This window comes from Chrysoperla carnea, chromosome 2, assembly GCF_905475395.1.
Source record: "Chrysoperla carnea chromosome 2, inChrCarn1.1, whole genome shotgun sequence".
Taxonomy (NCBI): Eukaryota; Metazoa; Arthropoda; class Insecta; order Neuroptera; family Chrysopidae; genus Chrysoperla; species Chrysoperla carnea.
Window position 1 is genome coordinate 33086700 of NC_058338.1, and position 20614 is coordinate 33107313.

Here is a 20614-nt window from a genome sequence, read left to right on the forward strand (position 1 = left end):
TTTAATTAAAATTAAGTATTAAAATTAGTGAAACTCCATTTCGTATAATTTCAGTAATAAATTATCGATTTCCAATTCAGAGACTACATCAGATATCATACTATCGAGTAAGGTATCCGCTATTCTGTAAAAAGAAAGGAAAATTAACATTAAAAATTAGCAAATTTTTCTGGTTAATTCCATCACTTTTGATTAAGTTGAAGAAATAAATGAATGAGTTAATTGATCAACATAAGGTTATCATAAATCGTTGCACATTTAGATTAAATTCACTTTAATGACGCTAATGAAAACTAGACGTTGACAAAAATTAGAAATTAAATATCTATCGAATAATATTAAGTTAGCTAGCTATTAATTCTTGTTAAATTATGCATCAAAGATGACTTCCTTTCATAACAACGACTTTAACCACGATCACTTAAACCATATTATTGAAGTTGATGGAATCGGACCTAATAGAAGAAAATTTAAACAACTATGATCTTCCAAGGACTTATTTTGTAACTATAAAAACAAAATTGAAATAAGGCCATAGTTGTTACTTTTCCTTCCATTAAACAAAATTCAGAATATGTCATATATTATACATATTAACAATCCAAGATGATTTTTATGTATTTCTTATAACTATTAGACAATTATTACCGAATGAGTTCCGTTTTTAAAGAGTCTTATCGATTGTTGTGTTTTTGTGAATCATTTTATTATAATTTTGACTTAGTATTTGACTAGGGAAATATAATTTAAGTACAATATTATAATTAAGTGTGGCAATTCATATAATATATTAACGGAACTTGAAAAAATTTCATATGTACCTTCATTCTTAATTTTAATAAATGAAGTAATAACAAAAAAAAAAAAAAAACTATAATTATTTTAAAACATAACCCATAAACAAACCGATGGGAAGGCAGAAAGATAAACTTTTAAATCATTGTTTCAGGAGAGATTGAATGCGTTATCTTCTGAAATAAGACGGACGTAATCCTTGAAAAAAATAATATTCATGATGTCGTGTTCGACTTCGGTTTTTGTCCAAGACTTCTGCAGCCATTTTTCAATCGAACTTATGGAACAGGAAGAAAGTGGAACCAATTGAAAATAAAGTTTTTTTTTTAAAACATCCGAATTTTTGACAGACATAAATGATCTCCAATTATAATAGTAAAATTCGCAGCTTTTTTGACGTCATATTGAACCGAAATGTTTATGGTTTTTGACCCTTAGTAGTCAAAGCAACCTGCGCACATTGCAAGTACTACTATCTATTTTCAATAGAAAAATGTGCTCATCAGGTCTTCGTGGAACTACCACCAGTTCCAAAACATTACTAATTTTCAAAAATTATTCATTCCCTTCGGCAATGCCACATTGTTGACCTTGTTGTTTTAGGCTGCAGGAAAATATTGAGCAATCGCATTAAAATTCGCTCTTTTAATTTGGATTTAAAACACATAGAGCATTTTCAAGCGGCCTTGATAAGGTAAACATTTAAAGCGAAAAATTGATTCCCAATGTCTCCAGTATGTCTTATTTTAGATGTGAACTTCGTCTAATTGGTCATGAAACAAGAGATTTATTTTATCAGACTTTAGGATGTACATACGTTTATGAGACTTGTTAATAGAAAAATAAAAATTATGATAATATTAAAGTTTAAATGAAATGAATGATTTAAGAAAAAATAGAATGTTATCGAATTAATTTCGTTGAATATTAAAGTGACAAATTGTGGAATGTCGTAAGATTTATACCTCAGAATGACCAGTCAATGAATCTTTATAAAAACTGTTCGAGTGCGTTGTTTAAAGCTAAATTAATTTAAAAACAAAAATTTGTGTGGTATTTTATCCGAAGGATCTACCTTGTAAACCATCAGAGTTACAACAAAAGTTCAAATGTAAAACAACTTTTTGAGGGCACCAATTAGGCCAGAAAATAATTCATTTTCTCTCCACCTAAGAAGAAGCTTCGAGCGGCTACTTCAATTAACTTATTGGAAAAGTAGGTGTTTTTTATGTGAAAAATAAGAGGATAAAATGAAGGAAATAAAGAATGTTCCTGATGATAAAACAATAAAAATGAGACTAGTGAATCATTATGACGATGTTATTGTATTTTCCAGTAAATTTGGATCTAGTGCAATAATATACTTTAATTCAAATTACCTATGTTTTAAAAATTAAGAATTTTAATTAGCTATTATTATTAATTATTATTTATTTATATACTGTTTCCCGATAAACGCACATAGCTAAACAGGGTGGTAAATGAATGTTCTTAAGAAGCATGCATTAATTTTAATTCCAAATATTAAAAAAAAATTTTTAACTTACTTGGATAGTATTTCCCAGGGTTTTCTATTCTTCTTAATTACGTACATACTATTTTTTCTTGTATGGTTAGCATATAAATCTTTATACTTGGTCAAATTTCGGATAATACTTTTTGGCATATTAATTTTCATTATTTTTGGACGTGGTTTTTGAAATTTAACGGTTTTTGTGATAACATCATTCCGAGGCGATACGAAGTTTGTACGTGGTGATGGTTTCTTCAACATGCTATTAACATTTCTTGTAGCATTAAGAGATGAAGTTTGTGTCGGTGAGTCAATACATTCTTTTTGAATTTCGACATCAGATGTGCTTGTAGCAACGGTTTGACATGGCGGTGGTGTTGATACAATTGAATTGACGTCTTCATCGTTTTCTGATTCAACCGGGGATAAGCATATTAGTTTTGCGTTCTTTGGGCCGGTTATTGTTGTCTTGGATCTACGAAAGTAAATAAATCACTACCAGATGGCAATACTTGTATCTATCATTTTTTAAAGCCAATAAAAATACTCAAATTCAAATCAGATAAATCCCGCCAACTAGCTATAAAAATTTGTACTATTCAAACACAAAGTGGGCCGCTTTTTCAGTAGTTTAAATTTTGACTACCTGATTACTTACCATTTATCAATAAATTTATTTAAAAAAAAAAAAAAAAAAACTGAAAGTGATTTCAAACAAACTTCTATCCTCGTTTTGCATCTTTTGCGCATCGACAAATTAACCTTTATTGTGTTTTTCTCACTAAAATCTCTAGCCTAAATACTGTTCTTTCACATGAATATTCTGTTTATGGTGGAAAATGTCAAATATCTCGAAAAATCCTCTAGATAGCTATACCTACACAACTCTTGGGTTAGATGGAAATTTATGGGCGCTCAGAAGTCAAATTTGAATATGTTTTATATTGAACAGAACATAATTGGTTTCCTATGAAAAACTATGTATTTCATGATGTGTTGATGCAGAGAATTCCTTATTAAATGAAATTTGTTGGAGGCGTTTAGAAGTAAATGCTATTTCTCGACTATCCTTTTTCATTTTTGCATTTTTTTGTTGTTGAGATTTATCTATCTAGTTTTCGTTTTTTCTGGGTCTGGGAAGTGATGCTCATTGGGTAGGTTTCGAGATATTGAAATAGCTATCTAGCTTGTGACTTAAGCAAGCCACCAATTAGTCACCTGTATCTCGGAAACTCCGTTAGCAAAAAATTCTCTAATAAATTTTACTGGAGCTACATAGATGAAATGGTTCAGCTAGACTAACAAACCAACAATTTTTCGTATATTAATTCCTTCCATCTCTCTAAATTTTTGTATCGAACGTTTGTAACATTTTAATCACATTATTGAAGAAAAAAACTTTTTAATTGCGCATTTGATTACTTAATATTTTGACCTGATATTTTGCTCATAAAATAGAACAATAGTTTCTTTCTATGAAAATATAGCAAAATGCTATTTCTCTATTGAGTATAATCATTTGTAATTTCTATGCGAATCATGATTAGATTGGTGGATTAGTCATTTTAAATTTATTGATATTGTATTTTTAGTACAGCGGATAAAGGTAAAAAAAGCCATACACTTCTGTATCATTCAATTTTAAACCGATTCACCCAATCATTCAAATTGCCGAATTTATGTTAAAATAAAACAAGTAAAAACAAACAATTAACTGAGTTAATTGTTGAAATACCATGTATAGACAGTATTGATTACAGGATCGTTTGTTTTTTCACGCAATGTAAGTAAAGAGAGATAGCCAGCCTTACATACAATATCATACACACATGACTAATATTCCCTTATAATACATCCTATACAATGTTCGAAACTTATTTGCGCACTCACGGGTAAACAGTGATGTTTTTGAAAAAATGTTTCAAGCCAAAGTTGTTTATTTTTTTATAAGGAATATTTCAAATATTTAAAGTTTTGTTCTATCTTTAACGGTTTACAAGATGGGTCATACGGACCCAAGACCCAATTTCCTATGTTGCTCATTTTCGAACTCGACCCCACTTTCTACGTCCTGAGCACGCTGCAAAAATTTCAATTTGATATCTTTTTTCGTTTTTGAGTTATCGTGTTGTTAGACGGACCGACAGGCAACCGGAAATGGACTTATTAGGTGATTTTATGAACACCTATACTAAAATTTTGTTAGCATTAATATTTTGAAACGTTACAAACTTGGGACTAAACTTAGTATACCTTGATATATTTCATATACATGGTAAAAAAAATAATTAATTAATTCTGTGAAATCCGTATTTCTTCGGTTTCCTTAAGGCTGCTTAAGGTTCTTTTTAAGCCTGCTTTATGACTATACCATTATTAGTGGTTGACGTCACTAGTAATTTGTCCAATAAAAACCTGGAATAGATGCTTGGCTGGGACATGGCAAATCAATTTGAGTGTCAGGATGATAATTTCACGTGTGAGGGGCCGCAGGTTAAAGATAATCGCAAATTTATATAAAAATACGTCATATAAATGATAAAATTTAGGAATTTAGATATTAATCTGTTTTTCCAAAAACAGTTGTATTATATAATAGATATAATACAATTAACATTATTAACGATAATTTAAAAGATAGACGCAATCTAATCAATGGATAATTTTATTATAGTGGTGCCATAACTTTTCTTCTATCACTTTCGTCTATTTATTTAGGGAATACAATTTTATAGAGATATACAGGTGGTCCGAGTTATAACAGCAGAACTTCAGCAAATAACGATAAACTAATGATAATTTCTCAGTACATTTACAGCTGGGAAAGCCTTCTTTTCTAGTACAAGGTATTTGCTTCTAATCTAAATTTTTTTTTCCATTCAATGTAAATCAAAGTTTGTCATATTATCTTCTAAGCGCGTTTTAGTTTGTTGAAGAGCTTTCACCTTGGAAATGAAGTCTGTTGAGTTTCATTTTATACAGCTCAATTGTATCTGCCAATTGGGCATTATTTTATACTATTTAAGGTAAAAAGAGTTCTTATGGACGTTCTTATGTATAAAACAAAGAAAGATAACATATTGAATGAATGAACACACATTGAATCAATGAATATTCAACAATTTAATTCAAGTACTGCTTTAAGAGTAAGTTTCGAAAATAAAATTGAATATTCGAAATTTTAACTGGCAAAAGCATGACATGCAATAAGTCTATAACAATTCAACGCAGTATGCTCTCTCCTAAATAATCTTTTCAGGCACATGACTTTGTTTGAACCACTTTGAATCGAGGTTTGTTTAAGGAAGTTTGTATATGTTATAAATTCTTTATACGAATGTTATTTGAGTATTTTGTTCTGGATTTGAAACAAATAATTATTGGTTGATTGACGTGATGTAAATATTTTTGCAAAAATTATCGTTTAGTGAATTCAGTTGTTAGTTTTTATAGTGATTAGTTATTAGGTATAGTTACTCATTTTCTTCAAATAAAACATGTTTTCATGAAGAGTCAGTTAATCAAAGATTACAAGTATGTAATAACAATTAAGTATTCAACTGCGTATTCAATTCATTAAATTTTGTTGCAAACACTATTTTTTACGGGTAGTAAGATTTAAGAAGTACGTATACTTTGAGCTGCTAGATCACAAATTTTGCTATTAATTTAGAGAGGAGTAATTAAGTATAACACGTGAGTTTAAAATTATTTTTGTGAAATTTTTTTGAATTGCAACCATAATCTAGTGTGAAATGACATTCTTCTCGAAAGTCTAGAATAACTCCAGAAATTTGTTTTGGTTTTCATTTTTGTAAAAATGCAAAGCAGGGCATAACAATTCTTAACCGGATGAGGCATTTTTTAATATATAGATTTTTGTTCGTCAAAAACGATAGTCGAAATATTAAATTTTTGATAAGAGAAAAAAGGAAAATTATCTGCTTAAAAAGGCTTAGTTATGGGTCGTATAAAAGTCTATAAAATAGGATTTTGTATAAGAAGTAGCAGAGCTATGTCGATGATGAAAATATAATTATTTATTCGATTTCTCCGAGAAATCATGCATGCTGAAGTTAACTTGACTAATTATATACATATTTCGGCAGAAGTTGAAATCATTTCTTTTCGTTTTATGTCGAGAGTTGGAAGAATGAGAAAACCATCCCATCATTATACCATGTATATGAAATATATCAAGGTATACTAAGTTTAGTTTAATATATATCAAGGTATACTAAGTTTAGAGTCACTTTTTTCACTGCCTGGATATCGATATTCAAATACTTGACATACTAACATTTAGTTCATTGATAACGGAATCTAATATAGGGGGTACGTAAATTGATTTCCGAGAGTACTCTTCTACCGATTTCGCCAGAATTTTAGGTGTTTAGTATGAAATTAGGAACAATAGACTAGTTTTAAAGCGATATTCTTTTTTTTTTTTATTAAATTTTATTAAATCATAAGTATTTAGGCTCAGTTTATATGAGCATGCCCATCAAGCCCATATGGGTGGATCTGCCGCTGACAATTAATCTTATTGGCGGCGTTTGGGATATAAAAGTAAAATCAAAATGAATTTTAATAATACAAACCTTTTTTTCTGAAGAGATAATTTGGGTGTGATATCGGTGTCTGAATGGTTATGATCTTTAACTGTTACTTGTTTGATTTCAGTGAGAACATTTTTCAACTCCATCATCGAGTTTTTCTCATCTTCTAAGTTTTCCTGTAATAATCAATACATTTGTACAACATAAAATTTATTTTTAAATTATAGTGTTTGATCAATAATTTTACACAGATATACAATATGTTGTCTGTATAATTATTATATTTATTCATTTAGAACCAAGTGGGAAAATATTAGTAGGTATAGATAAAATTCAATTCTTTTTTCAAAGCGAAATCTGGTGGACAATAAAATTGAATCTATGATCTGATACTTCTTTTGTAAACAGTTTAGTAAAACAGGATCTAAAAACACTAAGCGAATTTCCTCTTAAAAATCACTATTCCATTCATTTTGCAGGTTTGCAAAATCAATATCATTGCATATCAAACCGACTCACACATTTGAGAAATTATCGTAAATGCTTATTAAAAAAGTTTCAATTTACTCTCTATAATATTAAAGTAGTCACGCGACTAGTCAACTAGGCAATTTGTATAACGTAAATGTAATAAAATGATATAAAAATATAGTAAAAGCACCAAAAACCAAAGTTTGTAAAACAAAAAATTCAAATAACGAGGATGGGTCTCGACCTGACGTCCTTCTACATAAGACATTTGAGTCCCAATAAGAAAACCTCTTTGAGCAAAAACGAACGACATGATAAAAACATAAGTGCTCTCTAAGAATATTTAAAGAATGTATAAAAATAAAACGATTTTAATATTTTTGAAATCTTGTTTCCAAGAAGAAAATGTTTAATTTTCTATTTAATATCTCTCAAAACAAACCTTAACGAGAAAACCTCTTTTATAAAAAAGGGTCTGTATTATTAGACAGCCAATACAAGTATTCTGTTTTTGTAGTAAATACGAAATGAATAGTAAAAATTAATAGTAGGTACTTTTTTTATGGATGGCACTGTATAATAAGATGTTAATGTGTTAGCACTTGGTTCTGCTGCTAAGATTTTCCTCTTTCTGCAAGCCTTTATAATAAAAGGTCACCACTATTGTCAATATGAAAGGGTTGATTCAGGAAAAAAAAAAGTAGAAACACTGTATTTTGTAATACTAATAAAAGCGTGTTATGATACACTAATAATATGATATAAACATTATTTATAGGTGTACTAATATATACCCGATACCCGATGTTACAATATAGAGGTATGGACAAACGTGGCTTAGAGAAGTTCCTCAGATTTCTGTAACTAACATACGGCAAGACAGTGATAACCTAACCAGTGACAACCAAAAATACGACTAAGACAGAGAGACATTTTTTCATTACTATTAGAGAAACTGAGAGAGGTAGAAAAGCCGTATACCCGTCTCACTTCCTCCTCTATGAACAATGCGGACTTGAATAAAGAGACACACAGTCAAGTTGATGGCACATAATAAATAAAGTTATTGAATTCGTAAACAGCGGCCAAAACTACCTCCTAGATAGAATAAATTTTGGTCGACAAACACTTAGTTTCCCCTTTTTGTACCAAAAAATTGAAATTCTTGGCCAAAACTGGCACGATTTTTGGAATACATGATGTAATCTGACATCGGACTCGTATTCAGCGAACAAAAACACTTACTAGATGACAATTTTAAGCCAAAAAAGCATTAAATTTAATCATTTTAAGCATTTCAAAAATACTTGGGCTACATATGCCCCCGCTGAGGCCCTATACCCTTTTCTGGCCGGGTTAAGTTGGCTCAATGTTCCTTGGGGTCTTATAAACACGTTACAAAAAGTTTCATAAAAAATCGGTGCTGTTTCCTCACTTTTTCTATGCATCCCGGCATATCCGTTGTATTACATCGAAATCTGGAAGTTATAAAAATTCCTGATTTATATTTTTATATTATAATTCCAGTTATATGCAAAAATTCTTTAAGCATCTTGTATCTATAGTTTTAAACGAATCTTCACCTAATAAATATCACAGTTATCGCATTTAATATAAATTCTGACTTTGTTGCTATAGCACAATATATACACTTACAAAAAGCTACAAAAAACAAAATTATTGAATGCTAATCATTTTTATTTTACGTACATAATCCAAGTTTGTAATTCAGTTCCTTTTATTTGAAGAAATATTAAATTTAATAAGTGTAATCAATAAATCGTTAATTACATTTCATTTAGAGAATTTATCAACAATAAATGCCGGTAAATCTTACATTTTATTTATTATAAATATTGTAGAAAATTTTAGTTTGTATACAAATTTAAAAACGATATTTTTATTTGAATAATTATGCTTATTACTTTTGAACATAGAGACTACTTTTAAGTTGATACGATTTTTAATATTTAAACTCGGTAAAAAAAGTGGCTAAAGAAAATGCATCAAGAACAGTGTGTCAAATTTTGGATAGCAAAAATCAAAAAGTTAGAAACGAATGGCTGCATGACCGCTCGGAATTTATTTCAAGTTAAAGTGGGATACTCTGGAAAATAGATATTTTAATTAACCACTTGCTATAAAAAAAGCCATAAATAGCATAGTTATGACTGATAACTGATAGTGTTACTTGCAATCTCGTCAAAGAAATCTTCTGGGAAATTGAATTTATTAATTTACCCTTGATTGTAAAAAATGGCTATTTCTATTTTTCGATATGACTCATTTTAGGTTGTAAGTAGAAGTTTTTAGTTTAAAACGTTTAAATTATTTTAAGAATACGAAAATCTATTGAAATCCATAAGAAATTTAAAAAAATCCATTTTTTATAGGCCCTATTATATTTTATTAAATCTATAAATATCGATTCGAGTTGCTGGAATAAAATGTAGTTTATTCTTCTCTTTTTACTAACCAATAGTACAGACTCGAGTCCAAGGGCCCTTGGTCTATTTTCTATTTTCTTAAATACAATAAGTGAATTTTTTTTATAAACTCATGTTTTGGAGTGGGGAATATGATTCGGAAAATTAGGAAAAATTTTCAGGGCTAAAATAAAATGACCTGCCCTACCCTGTTGACTCATATGTTGTGTGTCATAAATTATGGTTAATGTCACCGTTTGGTATTTCGTGACACTATTTACAACACACCCTTAAAAAATAATTGGCATGAGACGAGCAGATCAATATAAGCAAACAAGTGTTTACATATCCTATTTGCTAATTCTCTTAAGGTTATTGTTCTAGTTATAATACTGGCGTTACTCAATGGCCAACATTTTTTTGATAAATCGATATCAAGTTCTCTATGAATTTTGACCTTATATCTATATAGGGTGTCTTTTTTAAGTTGGCATATATTTGAAACTCGATAAATAAATTTAATCGAGGAATATGCTTCAAATTCTTTCTTTCGAGTAGTTTCAATGGCACACATCTTATACCGGCATCGAATTCGATCTAAGTTTTCAGGTTTGATTAAAACCTCACTCTGATTTATAACTGACGAACATTAAATGAACGCTTTAAATTAGAAGGTTGTACTGTAAATACGCAAACATTTTTTGTGAATTGACAGTTTTGTGAATTTACAAAATGGGTCCTACGGACCCAAGACCCAAAAGCCCTATGTTGCTCATTTACCTACTCGACCTCACTGTTTACGTCCTCAGCACGCTATGAAAATTCTTTCGTTTTTGAGTTATCGTGATGACAGACGGACAGACGACAGACAGACAGACAGATAACCGGAAATGGACTAATTAGCTGATTTTATGAATATACCTATACCAAAATTTTGTTCATAGCATCAATATTTTTAAGCGTTACAAACTTGGGACTAAACTTAGTATACCTTGTTGTTGGTTTTCTTAAATGTTTACCCCAAAAAACGAGTTGGGCGCAAAAGAGTCCTTTTATCTTTAAAATTGGTCAAAAAATGCCTACAAAAGTACGCGTTTTGAATGAAGCAAAAAATAAAGTAGTTCTTGCAATTTTCCCTTCACATTACAGCTCTCGATTTTTATCATAAATATTTAAGTGTTATTAAAAAAAATTTAAATTAAATGGTAATCGAATTAAAAGGGGGTCAAACAATAATAAAAATCATGTATTTAAAATTCTACACCATAAACTGATCATCAAATAGCCATATTACAAAAATATTATTTAATAATTATTATTAATTTAAAATAAATATCTAAACGTTTAATGATATCATTTTCCTATAACAATATGCATTGTTTTGACAAAATTGGATGGATATAACTTTTTAACAACGAATAAATAGAACCGACATAATCCAATAAAATTCAAAAAACGTTTTCTAAAAAGTTTCAACTAGATTTTTGGGGAATCTAATAGTTTAGATTATATCGATAATCCAATACAAAACAAAAAATAGGTTTCTAAAAATTTCTAACTTGGTCTTTGGGGAATCTAATAATTTGCATGATAAGTTTTTGTAGTGGGTGAAATATTTTCTTTATGAATAATTAACTATTGTGAAAATATTAATTTTTTTAACAAAAACTTGAGGCCTGACCTAATTTAGTGTGGTGTACAACTCACACTTGAAAGTTCTAGCAAATTTTTATAGTAATATTATACTTTTTTATTTTCCGTTCTTCTACCTAGTTATACAAAAGGGAAGTTTTTCTAATTTATTTTCTTCGAAAAATTAAAATTCATTATTTCTTTTAAATAAACTGTTTCGGACACTATGACCAGTTGATAACATTAATAATTATTAAACAATTCAGCGAGGTAGACATGCGAACATTCGAGGTGGTAGACAAGCTCATAGGCGAAGTATTTTTTGTTGGACAAAATATTTTATTTTTTAATAATTATTTTTATCAAGTGGTCATAGTGTTTGACAAATTCCCTGATACGTTTTTTTAAGACTGATTTTAAAACACAGCACTTTCGAAAAAAGTCGTAGATAGAAAGTTTGTTAGCCCCGTCAAAAGAAAGCCACTCACGAAGTTTCAAGTAAGTATTAAACATTTAACAAAAAGAGTGCTGCCACGCAGACTATCACTGCATTAAAATTACTTTGGGAACGTTTTATTGAACCCTTCGAGGATCTCTTTAACAAATAAATCTAAGAGAATGTTTTGAATAATTTTTCTTTCATTACGCGCCACTGTAATATGTACTATTTTGCACTTCCAACAATACTTAATGTATCAAATAGTAGCCTCCTTTTATGAACCCGGTCAATAAAATGCAATTATTGATTGATTTTATATTTCATTTACTGTTTCAGTAGAAGTAACATAATAATTGAAGATTTTTGAATAAATATTAGAAACAGCCAAAATGTCCGATCAACCACCAGCAGTCATTTGTGTCGTTTGTAATGAGCCAATTACTAGTCGGGTAAGTAAATTTAAAAAAAAAAACTGGTTTAATACAAAACTTCTAATTTATGAAATATGTATATTAAACAGATTTTAAAAGCGATGGGAAAAACCTATCATCCAGAACATTTTAAGTGCGCTGGATGTGAACAAACAATTACCAATGAAAGGTTTCATGTCGACAACAATGAAAAAATTTACTGCGAACCATGCTACACGAAAATGTTTTTATCGAAATGTAAAAAATGTGGAGAACCAATAAAGGAGGTAATTAATATTATTTTGTTTTGGGCCTTATTTGGTGTAATTTATAATTATTCATTTGCTAAAATATACCTAACTGGCTCGACGCGGGCGGAACCTGTGGCTAAAAACAGGTTAGAGATATAATATCAATAATAATTTGCTTTATTTTTATTTATAGGCAATTTTATTACAGATATGTTATACAAATTACGTAAAACAAAAATAAATGTTAAAATTGTCTCTAGCCTGTTTTTTCTTAAGCGGTGCATTTTTAGACCGTGAGTCTATTTTATGTAGTCAACACGATAAGCCAAAAGGATTTTTGCCCACATTGAGTTTAAAAAGCGGCTGTTTGTCTGTTATTTATTTCTAAGTGGTCTTTATTACCACTGTGATAAATATATTCTCTGACTTTATTATATTTTATTATTTTCCTAAGACCTGATTATAAAACCTTAAAATCAGGATATTTGATACGTCCAAAATTTGCATCCATAAAAAAACTATACCAAGAAACTAATATTAAACCAATAAAATGAATTATTTGTACCTTTAGAGACTAATCAAGGCGTTAGGAGCAGACTGGCATGAAGATCATTTTGTATGCGCTCAATGTGGTAAAGTATTACACGGGGTACCATTTTATGAAAAAGATGGTCTACCATATTGTGAGGAAGACTTTACACAAAAATTTGCACCAAAATGTAAAAAATGTGGAAAACCGATCGTTGATCAAGTAATAAAGGCATTGGATGCTCAATGGCATGCTGGCTGTTTTGTTTGTTGCGTAAGTACTTGGAAAAAAATCTTACTATGAATAAATTTATTTAAATAAAAAATAGTACGTTCACAGAATTTTGGGGAGGTGGGGAGTTCTCTAGCGATTGAGGAGGTGGAAATAAATTTTTTAGGATTGAGGGAATGGAAGGGCTTGGGAAAACTTTAATCAAATACGATAAAAATAGCGCCTTGATGGCAACCTAATTGACTTTTCCAAAAAATATATTCCAAAGCACTTCTGCATTTAAAAACAAGGATTCTTCGCTTATCAAAATTCATTATAATACATCAAAAATATTTTCCTTCGGGTGTAATAGTCGGGATAATTAAGAGCTAATTTTGTAAAGTTTAATGTAATAAAGTTACTCTTTCTTTTAGAAATGCAATTCACCAATCACCGACAGTGTATTTCAAATTGATGATAAAGGTATGCCCATTTGTTCAAAATGTGCTGAAGCTAGCTAAATATTTTTTGAAGACATCTATTTACATAAATATCAAAATTATTGTATCTATGGTTATATTTGCTTATATTTTAACTCAAAAGTGGTAAAAAAATGCTTGGATAATACCTAATAATTGTAGATGGTGCTTTTTAATTCTACATTGATAATAAATTTGGCTTCAATAATCAAACATTGGATGTTTTTATTTATAAAACCTATAAATTTTACCAAGTACCCATAAAAACAAAACCACAAGTAGGTACACTACTAATAAAAATCAGTTTTATTTTATATAAGACCATCGCATATCATACAAATAAATATGGTGTTAATACCGCACAATCCCTACAAAATCGCTTTACTCATTTTTTCAAAAAATGGACAAGAAAAGAGATAAAGCGAAATATAAATATTATCAAAAATGCCATCGAAATTAAATTTTTAACTTTACTATATACATAGTACCTACTTATCAAGTATGTATTACAGTCAAACCTGCACTGAAAAAATTAAAAAAATGACAACCTCATCCCGAAGGCTGTCTCATATTGAAATAAAGTAAAAATACTTTCAAAAAATTTCCTAATGATTGGAACAAGTACAGCTAAATATTTGTATTTACAATATAATGGGCTTTAATTTAAAATATAAATTCATTGATACAAAATCACTGAAGTTAAATAAACAAAATCATTACTTCTATGAAAGAGATTGATTTTAATTTAAAATTATGCATTTTTTTTATGGAAATTAAAATTGTACTTAGTTGGTCTAAGTAAAATAAGTAAAACTATCTAATTTCTTTAAATAAATTCATATTTACATATTCAAAGTTTAATCAAGTAATTAATGGTTAGGCAAGCTGTTTTTAAAAAACGAAACACCAAAAAATAAAAAATTATTTTTGCCACCAACGAAAAATTGCCGCTTATGGCTAAACTGAAAATAAAAAATGCCTTAATAAAACAATAGCTAATATAGTTTTTATTTAAAGGAATCCCAAAATCAATCCTGATCAAAGAGTAGCTCAAATTATTGTAACGATTTTCTACCAAATATTTTATTCAAACCTCTTTTGTCTGAACTAATTTTTAACCCTCGACGCAATAAAAGGAGGTGTGTTATAAGTCTGACCGCAAGTATGTCTATCTGTCTCGTAGCTTCTAAACAGATGAACCGATTTTATTTATTTTTATTTTTTTGAAATTTAATTTAATGGAGAGTGTTTTTATTTATGTTTCAAGAAAATCAGTTCAGTTTGGAGAGAGCTACAAAAAAGCCGCATTTGTCCAGAATTTTTTTAATTTTGTAAATTTTACTTGTGTTGATAATTTCTCATCGGACACTGATATAAATAATCTGTTTCTAAATTTTAATGAACAAATATAGCAATTAACACTTACTTTGTTATCTATATTTTGTAAAATTTCCAATAACAAGGGTCGTAATGATTCATTAAACTGCTCTTTAGACATTTCACTACCAACATTTCCTTCGCTTTTCTTCTCAGGCTCAATCGAATTGTTTACACCCTAAAATTAACATTTGAAAATAAAAATTTTGAAAGGTCTGGTGTAAGCTAATTAATTTATGAAAATATCAATCTGGGGCGAGGGTTTGGACAACCTATGTATCCAGTTCAGGCCATCTTTCACACTTCATAGAAATATAAAAATGTGTTATTTTTTCGAGATAGTTTGGAAACTACAGCAATTAATACTCGAACCTTTACCGTACTTATGCACTATGTTTTGTTAAAACTTACAGACTCTCGTTGATTCAAAATATCCATTTGTGTTATTATTTCATCTTCTTTTGGTGGTTCGCATATAATTTCAGATTTTTTATGTTTCATTGGAAAACTTTCTTGTGACATGGATGGATTCAAATAATTTACCGTAAGTTCCATTTTATTTTTTGATTTATCCTCAGGGCTGTTTGGTTTCTTTTTTGGTCTTATGTGCCTGAAATAATACGAAGCGATATCATACTATAATCACAAAAACACGGGATATTGCAAAAAATGGATATTGAAATAAGTTAGTGGGTACTCACTTGGGTTTGCTTAAATGATTTAAAGATTTTTTCCAAAATGCACGTTGATGTTTTAAAATATATGGTGTCTCTAATGTATACATTGATAATCGATTCTTCTTATCTATCTTTTTTGGTGATTTTTTTGGTGTAACTGTTATAGTTGATGTACAACTTGGTTTCTGCTCAAGTTTCATTTTATTCTCCTGGTCACTACGTATATTTTGTAAAAGTTTTTTACATTTCTCGTCGATATCCTAAAATAAATGCAATTTTCGAAAGTAACAACATCTGATTATTCAAATGAGCATTTCTGTGGTTGTATTATACATTTTGTTAAAATATATCCCTTTCAGGACTCACAATAAAAATATTTAACTAAATTATTAATAATTAAAGCTGGACCAGTTCCGATAAAAATCCTTATTCCCTTAAAACTAATATCAAAAAATTAAAATAAAATTACTAAAATAAGATAAAAATAATTGATTCATTTTACCTGAAACAAACAATAAAATGAAGGATTAATTTTAAATAATAATATAAAATCTAATTCTAAATAAAGGTATTAACAAATTTTAAACCCTTAAAAGTTACCCTTGAGATACCAAATAAAATATAAAAAAGGTAATAAATCACAACAATGGTGACTTCGACTTAAAATACAATACAACCAAAAAAATATTACCTAGTTACAACGAAAGTTTCCTGCCTTAGCATTCAACTTATATATTTTATTGTCTGTTTCCGATAAAATTAATAAATTATTTTATTACAGGTCAGTATCAATATATTTTTGTCTTATTTTGGTACCTAATTTTTTGATTTTAGTTTCAGGGGTTTAGTATTACTGAAGAGGGTTGCCAAAGCGATCGAAACGGGTCAATAATAATCAATCAATAATAATAATTTTTTATAAATTTAGCTAAATATTTTTATTGTAGGTCCTGAAAAGGATATATTTTAACAAAATTCATCATCTGATTGGTTTTTGAAATTGGACTTAAAAAGGATATTGCACAAATACTACTACTTAATTTAACTTACCTCAATATACACTTCATTTCGACCGGGGCTGTATAAAATTGGTTTTAATATTTCACATTTATTACAAACACGCCATAAATCGCAGGCATGAGCTAATAAATCATTTAATTTTTCGGGAACACCGCCTGGAATCGAGCTTGCCAAATGCTTTTGATATGCCTTTAAATATAAAATATTTACTATTATTAACTAACTATGAAAATAGATATCTTTTAACTCAAGGCATAATAAATTATTTTTGGATCAAAATGATTTCATACTTACCGAAAGACCTTGAAAAATTAATGTATGTGCATTGGATATCTTTTGAAATATGGTTTGTGATGAATTTTTTTCAATAAATCGTGGCGAATAATTTTTCATGAGTTTGTGAATTTCACCCATCTAAAAAATTAAATTTTAATTCAGTATTCAATTTACTTTAATTCAGAAGGTGTGATGCTCATCGAAAAATTGGGTGCATACAATTAGGAGTTTTTTACGCAAATATTAGCGAAAAGTCAGCAAACTTTAGATAACTAAAACTAATTAAGATAAAACTAATTGCATACAAGCAATTTTCTTTTTATGCATAACCATTTTACCCTACCTGTCTACTTAAATTGTACAAATAATTCCTAGAGAATCTACTTTCAAATTCAGCTGCTCTTTTATGCCTTCTAGCTAAATCCTCTTCTCCATCTAAAATTGGTTCAAATTCCCAAAGTTCTCTACAATTAAAATATTTATACTTTAGCTGTATTAAAGATATACGCACTGACATATATAGCGAGATGGGCTTAGAGGCCAATCATAAATTATGTAAGCATTTTGGAGGGATGAGGTTTTTAAAAATCTATTCAAGTGCTTATGTGGGTGAGGGAGGTTGGTTAAACCCATTTTTACGTAAGATATGGAAGGTGATTGGCTATAAAGAAAAACTTACACGATAGCATCCAGAGAGGTATTTATTTTATTTCTCAATAACCATAATTTTGTACTAACAGCAATTTCACGACTAGTTAAAAAATGACTTTCATTATTCAAATTTGAATCATCATGGCCCGTACCATTATTATCTTTATTATTTTGGACATCATCAGTACTAGCATCATCAGCATTTCTACTATTTTGAACATTTGCTTCATTTAATTTCTAAAAAAAGAATCAATTATTAATTTTAATTTGAGCAAAATTAATTAGTATATTTACTTAATATTTCGAGGATAGAATTTGGTCATATTCTTAGGTATAGTACCAGAAATGGTTTAAGTATAATACCAGAAATAAATCAGAAAATTGGGAGATAATGAACTTTTTCCATACCTAAATAAATATTTAAATAAATATGCTTCAAGTATTTTAAAATAAAGGCCGCTCAGAAAAAACAAATTAGAAACTTTCTAAAAATTTCAACAACAATACAAATTACAGGCTTTCGAATGAGTTGTAAATGATCCTCATTTTACTGGAGGTACAACTCTTTTTAGACCTCGCATAAATTAGGTGTAATCTGCATTTCTAAAGATAGTTTAAGTCATTTTAAAGAAAAGTTCCCATGGTCACAAGTCATGAAAATGACAGGATTTCATGTTATAGCTAGATTAAAGTTGGAAAATGTACTCATTTGTATAATATATACCTATGTGTATATATGCAAATACATATACAGATATGTATAACTACATGCATACGTGTATTTTTTAATGTAAGGGTGTTGTTTTTTAATTCTTGTTTTTTTGAAGAATAAGTTACGAAATTCAAAGATGAAGTGTTAAATGTTTAGTGGATTAATAATATGAATTGTTAAGATCAATATTGTCAGCTACGTATACGTATATGATTTTTGACAATTAAATTACAATAATTTTTTTTTATATAAATGAGTACTTTTTCAAATTTTAATTTAGCGATAACTTAAAATCCGGTCATTTTCATGACCTGTGACCATGGGAACTTTTGTTCAAAATGACTTAAACTATTATTCCACAAAATTTGATAAAGACCGAAATGCAGATTACACCTAATTTGTGCGAGGTCTTTTCGGAAATATTTGAATTTATTGAAGAGGAACAATTTTTTGATGGCAAGTGTATATTTTCAAAACTTTTACATTTCCTTGAAATATTTTTCGGATTTAAACAACGAATTGCTGTGAAGGATGTCAGGTTACCGTTATAAAATCTTCATCGTCCTGATTTTCTTCTTGATCATTTTCATCAATAGTTTTTAATAAACTATTATCGGTGTATGAATGACAACTTGTATCCGTATGAGATAAATCCTCTTGTAAATTTTCATTTGATATAATAGTTATTGCACCAGATTGAAATAAACTATCATGCGATGTATTCTTTGGTAATAATATTGATGGATAATTCTTATCTTTTACCACGTAACTACCGGTAATTGATACAACAATATTTTGTTGTTCACAATGTTCTTCCCATAGTTCATCATCCCTTTTCTTTTGTTTGTCTCTTTTTACTTGTTTTACAATACGAGAAATTTGATTGGTTTCAATTGTTGGATTCTAAAATGTAAAACAATTTTAATTTTTATTATAATACACATTTTTTCTGTACTTCGTTTGTGCTATGTTTTATTTACGCCCAGTTTGATATGCCCTAGACCCGGTTTTATATGCCGCCCTTTCGGCTGGTATCTAGTTTTTAAAAGTTTTCGAAAGTAGTTTCTAGAATTAATTTTTCATTTTCCGAAAATATCTCACAAGACGACCAGTTGAAGCTACTTACATATTTTAAACTGTCTATCTTTTATAGTTTTGGAAAAAATGAACACCAAAATTTTTGAAATAATTCGGATTGTCCTTGCATTGGTTCGCTTTTAAAATTTTTACGTTCCGAAAATTTGGCCGCTCCTAAAATTTTGCCCCTCTAGGCCCGGGCCTCACGGGCCTGAGCCTAAATCCGGCACTTTTTACGCTTATGTGACAATATCTTGCAGTTTACTCTCTAAGAGGAGAAAGAAATTTCTTTCAAAAAACAAGTGGCTTGAGCGAACTTACGCGATAGGTGGGATTTTACGATATGAGCTTTTGATAATAGTTGCTACTATCATTTGGAAAGTATATTAAATTTTAAACAATTTAAGTCAACCTACAACGCCGTATATCTAATAATTTTTGAGATATGGTGCTTGAAAAATTTACATATTTTTCAGAAATGCATTGTTCTCTCGTGAAGGAAAAAATTAGGGTAAAACTTTGGTGTCCATTTTCTCAAAAAATATAAAAAATAAAAGATAAAAGAGAGATAAAAATTTAAAGGTAGCTTCAATATATAATTACAATAACATACCTTAATTCCAAACTCCGCATCAAAATCACACATATGTGAGTTCGCTGTATACTCCAAATTTTCATTATCAAACACATTTTTATTCATAACTATTGAATAAAAAATTAGTTCATATAAAAAACAAATCGAAACAGGTAATTAAATTCTGTTCTAAAAATGTCAGTATATTTAGCACATTTATTTATACCAATATTTTTAATAATAAATATTTTAAAGACCGTTTGCACACCTGCCAAATGTTTTGATAAAACATATGTAAAGTTTGTATGTAACGGGTGCTAGGCAACCAATAAATATATTATATCCACCCTTAATTTGTAAATAACTTTGTATAAATTTGATTTTTTTTATAAAAAATATGTTTTTGGATAGTAACAATTTAATTATATTCAGTAGTTTTTATTTGATTAAAATGCTGAATTTAAGCTATAATGCAGGAAACATCGCTTATTGTTAAAGCTAATGAGACTAAAGATAACGTTAAACGAAGTATACAA

The 20614-nt window shown here is 28.9% G+C and overlaps 2 protein-coding genes across 6 annotated transcripts; one reads left to right on the forward strand and one right to left on the reverse strand.

Moving 5' to 3' along the window:
• Nucleotides 1-24: 24 nt before the first annotated feature.
• On the reverse strand, nt 25-17581 carry LOC123292638. The gene is made up of 9 exons (XM_044873351.1): nt 17408-17581; nt 17083-17202; nt 16819-16977; nt 15793-16028; nt 15503-15701; nt 15141-15269; nt 6910-7043; nt 2343-2783; nt 25-124 (listed from the first exon to the last, which is right to left on the reverse strand). Exons 1-9 carry the CDS (start codon nt 17579-17581, stop codon nt 25-27), a joined length of 1692 nt encoding a protein of 563 aa, XP_044729286.1.
• LOC123293442 (transforming growth factor beta-1-induced transcript 1 protein-like) lies at nt 5744-13927 on the forward strand. 5 transcript variants are annotated; one of them, XM_044874267.1, is made up of 5 exons: nt 5744-5842; nt 12172-12284; nt 12356-12532; nt 13068-13298; nt 13670-13927. In XM_044874267.1, exons 2-5 carry the CDS (start codon nt 12225-12227, stop codon nt 13754-13756), a joined length of 555 nt encoding a protein of 184 aa, XP_044730202.1. In that variant the 5' UTR covers nt 5744-5842; nt 12172-12224; the 3' UTR covers nt 13757-13927. The 5 variants fall into 5 exon arrangements, with proteins under 5 accessions (XP_044730202.1, XP_044730203.1, XP_044730205.1 ...); XM_044874268.1 differs by having other exon boundaries at nt 12175-12284; XM_044874270.1 differs by having other exon boundaries at nt 12214-12284.
• Nucleotides 17582-20614: the final 3033 nt, after the last annotated feature.

What these genes read in the sequence shown, in the direction of transcription:
- LOC123293442 (XM_044874267.1), top strand. Translation starts at nt 12,225, where the DNA reads ATGTCCGATCAACCACCAGCAGTCATTTGTGTCGTTTGTAATGAGCCA. An exon ending in GTGGAGAACCAATAAAGGAG is followed by an intron (nt 12,533 to 13,067) that starts GTAATTAATATT and finishes TTGTACCTTTAG; the next exon opens with AGACTAATCAAGGCGTTAGG. An exon ending in CTGGCTGTTTTGTTTGTTGC is followed by an intron (nt 13,299 to 13,669) that starts GTAAGTACTTGG and finishes TCTTTCTTTTAG; the next exon opens with AAATGCAATTCACCAATCAC.
- LOC123292638 (XM_044873351.1), bottom strand. Translation starts at nt 17,581, where the DNA reads ATGTCAGTGCGTATATCTTTAATACAGCTAAAGTATAAATATTTTAAT. An exon ending in TGTACAATTTAAGTAGACAG is followed by an intron (nt 17,203 to 17,407) that starts GTAGGGTAAAAT and finishes TTAATTTTTTAG; the next exon opens with ATGGGTGAAATTCACAAACT. An exon ending in AATCATTTAAGCAAACCCAA is followed by an intron (nt 15,702 to 15,792) that starts GTGAGTACCCAC and finishes GTATTATTTCAG; the next exon opens with GCACATAAGACCAAAAAAGA.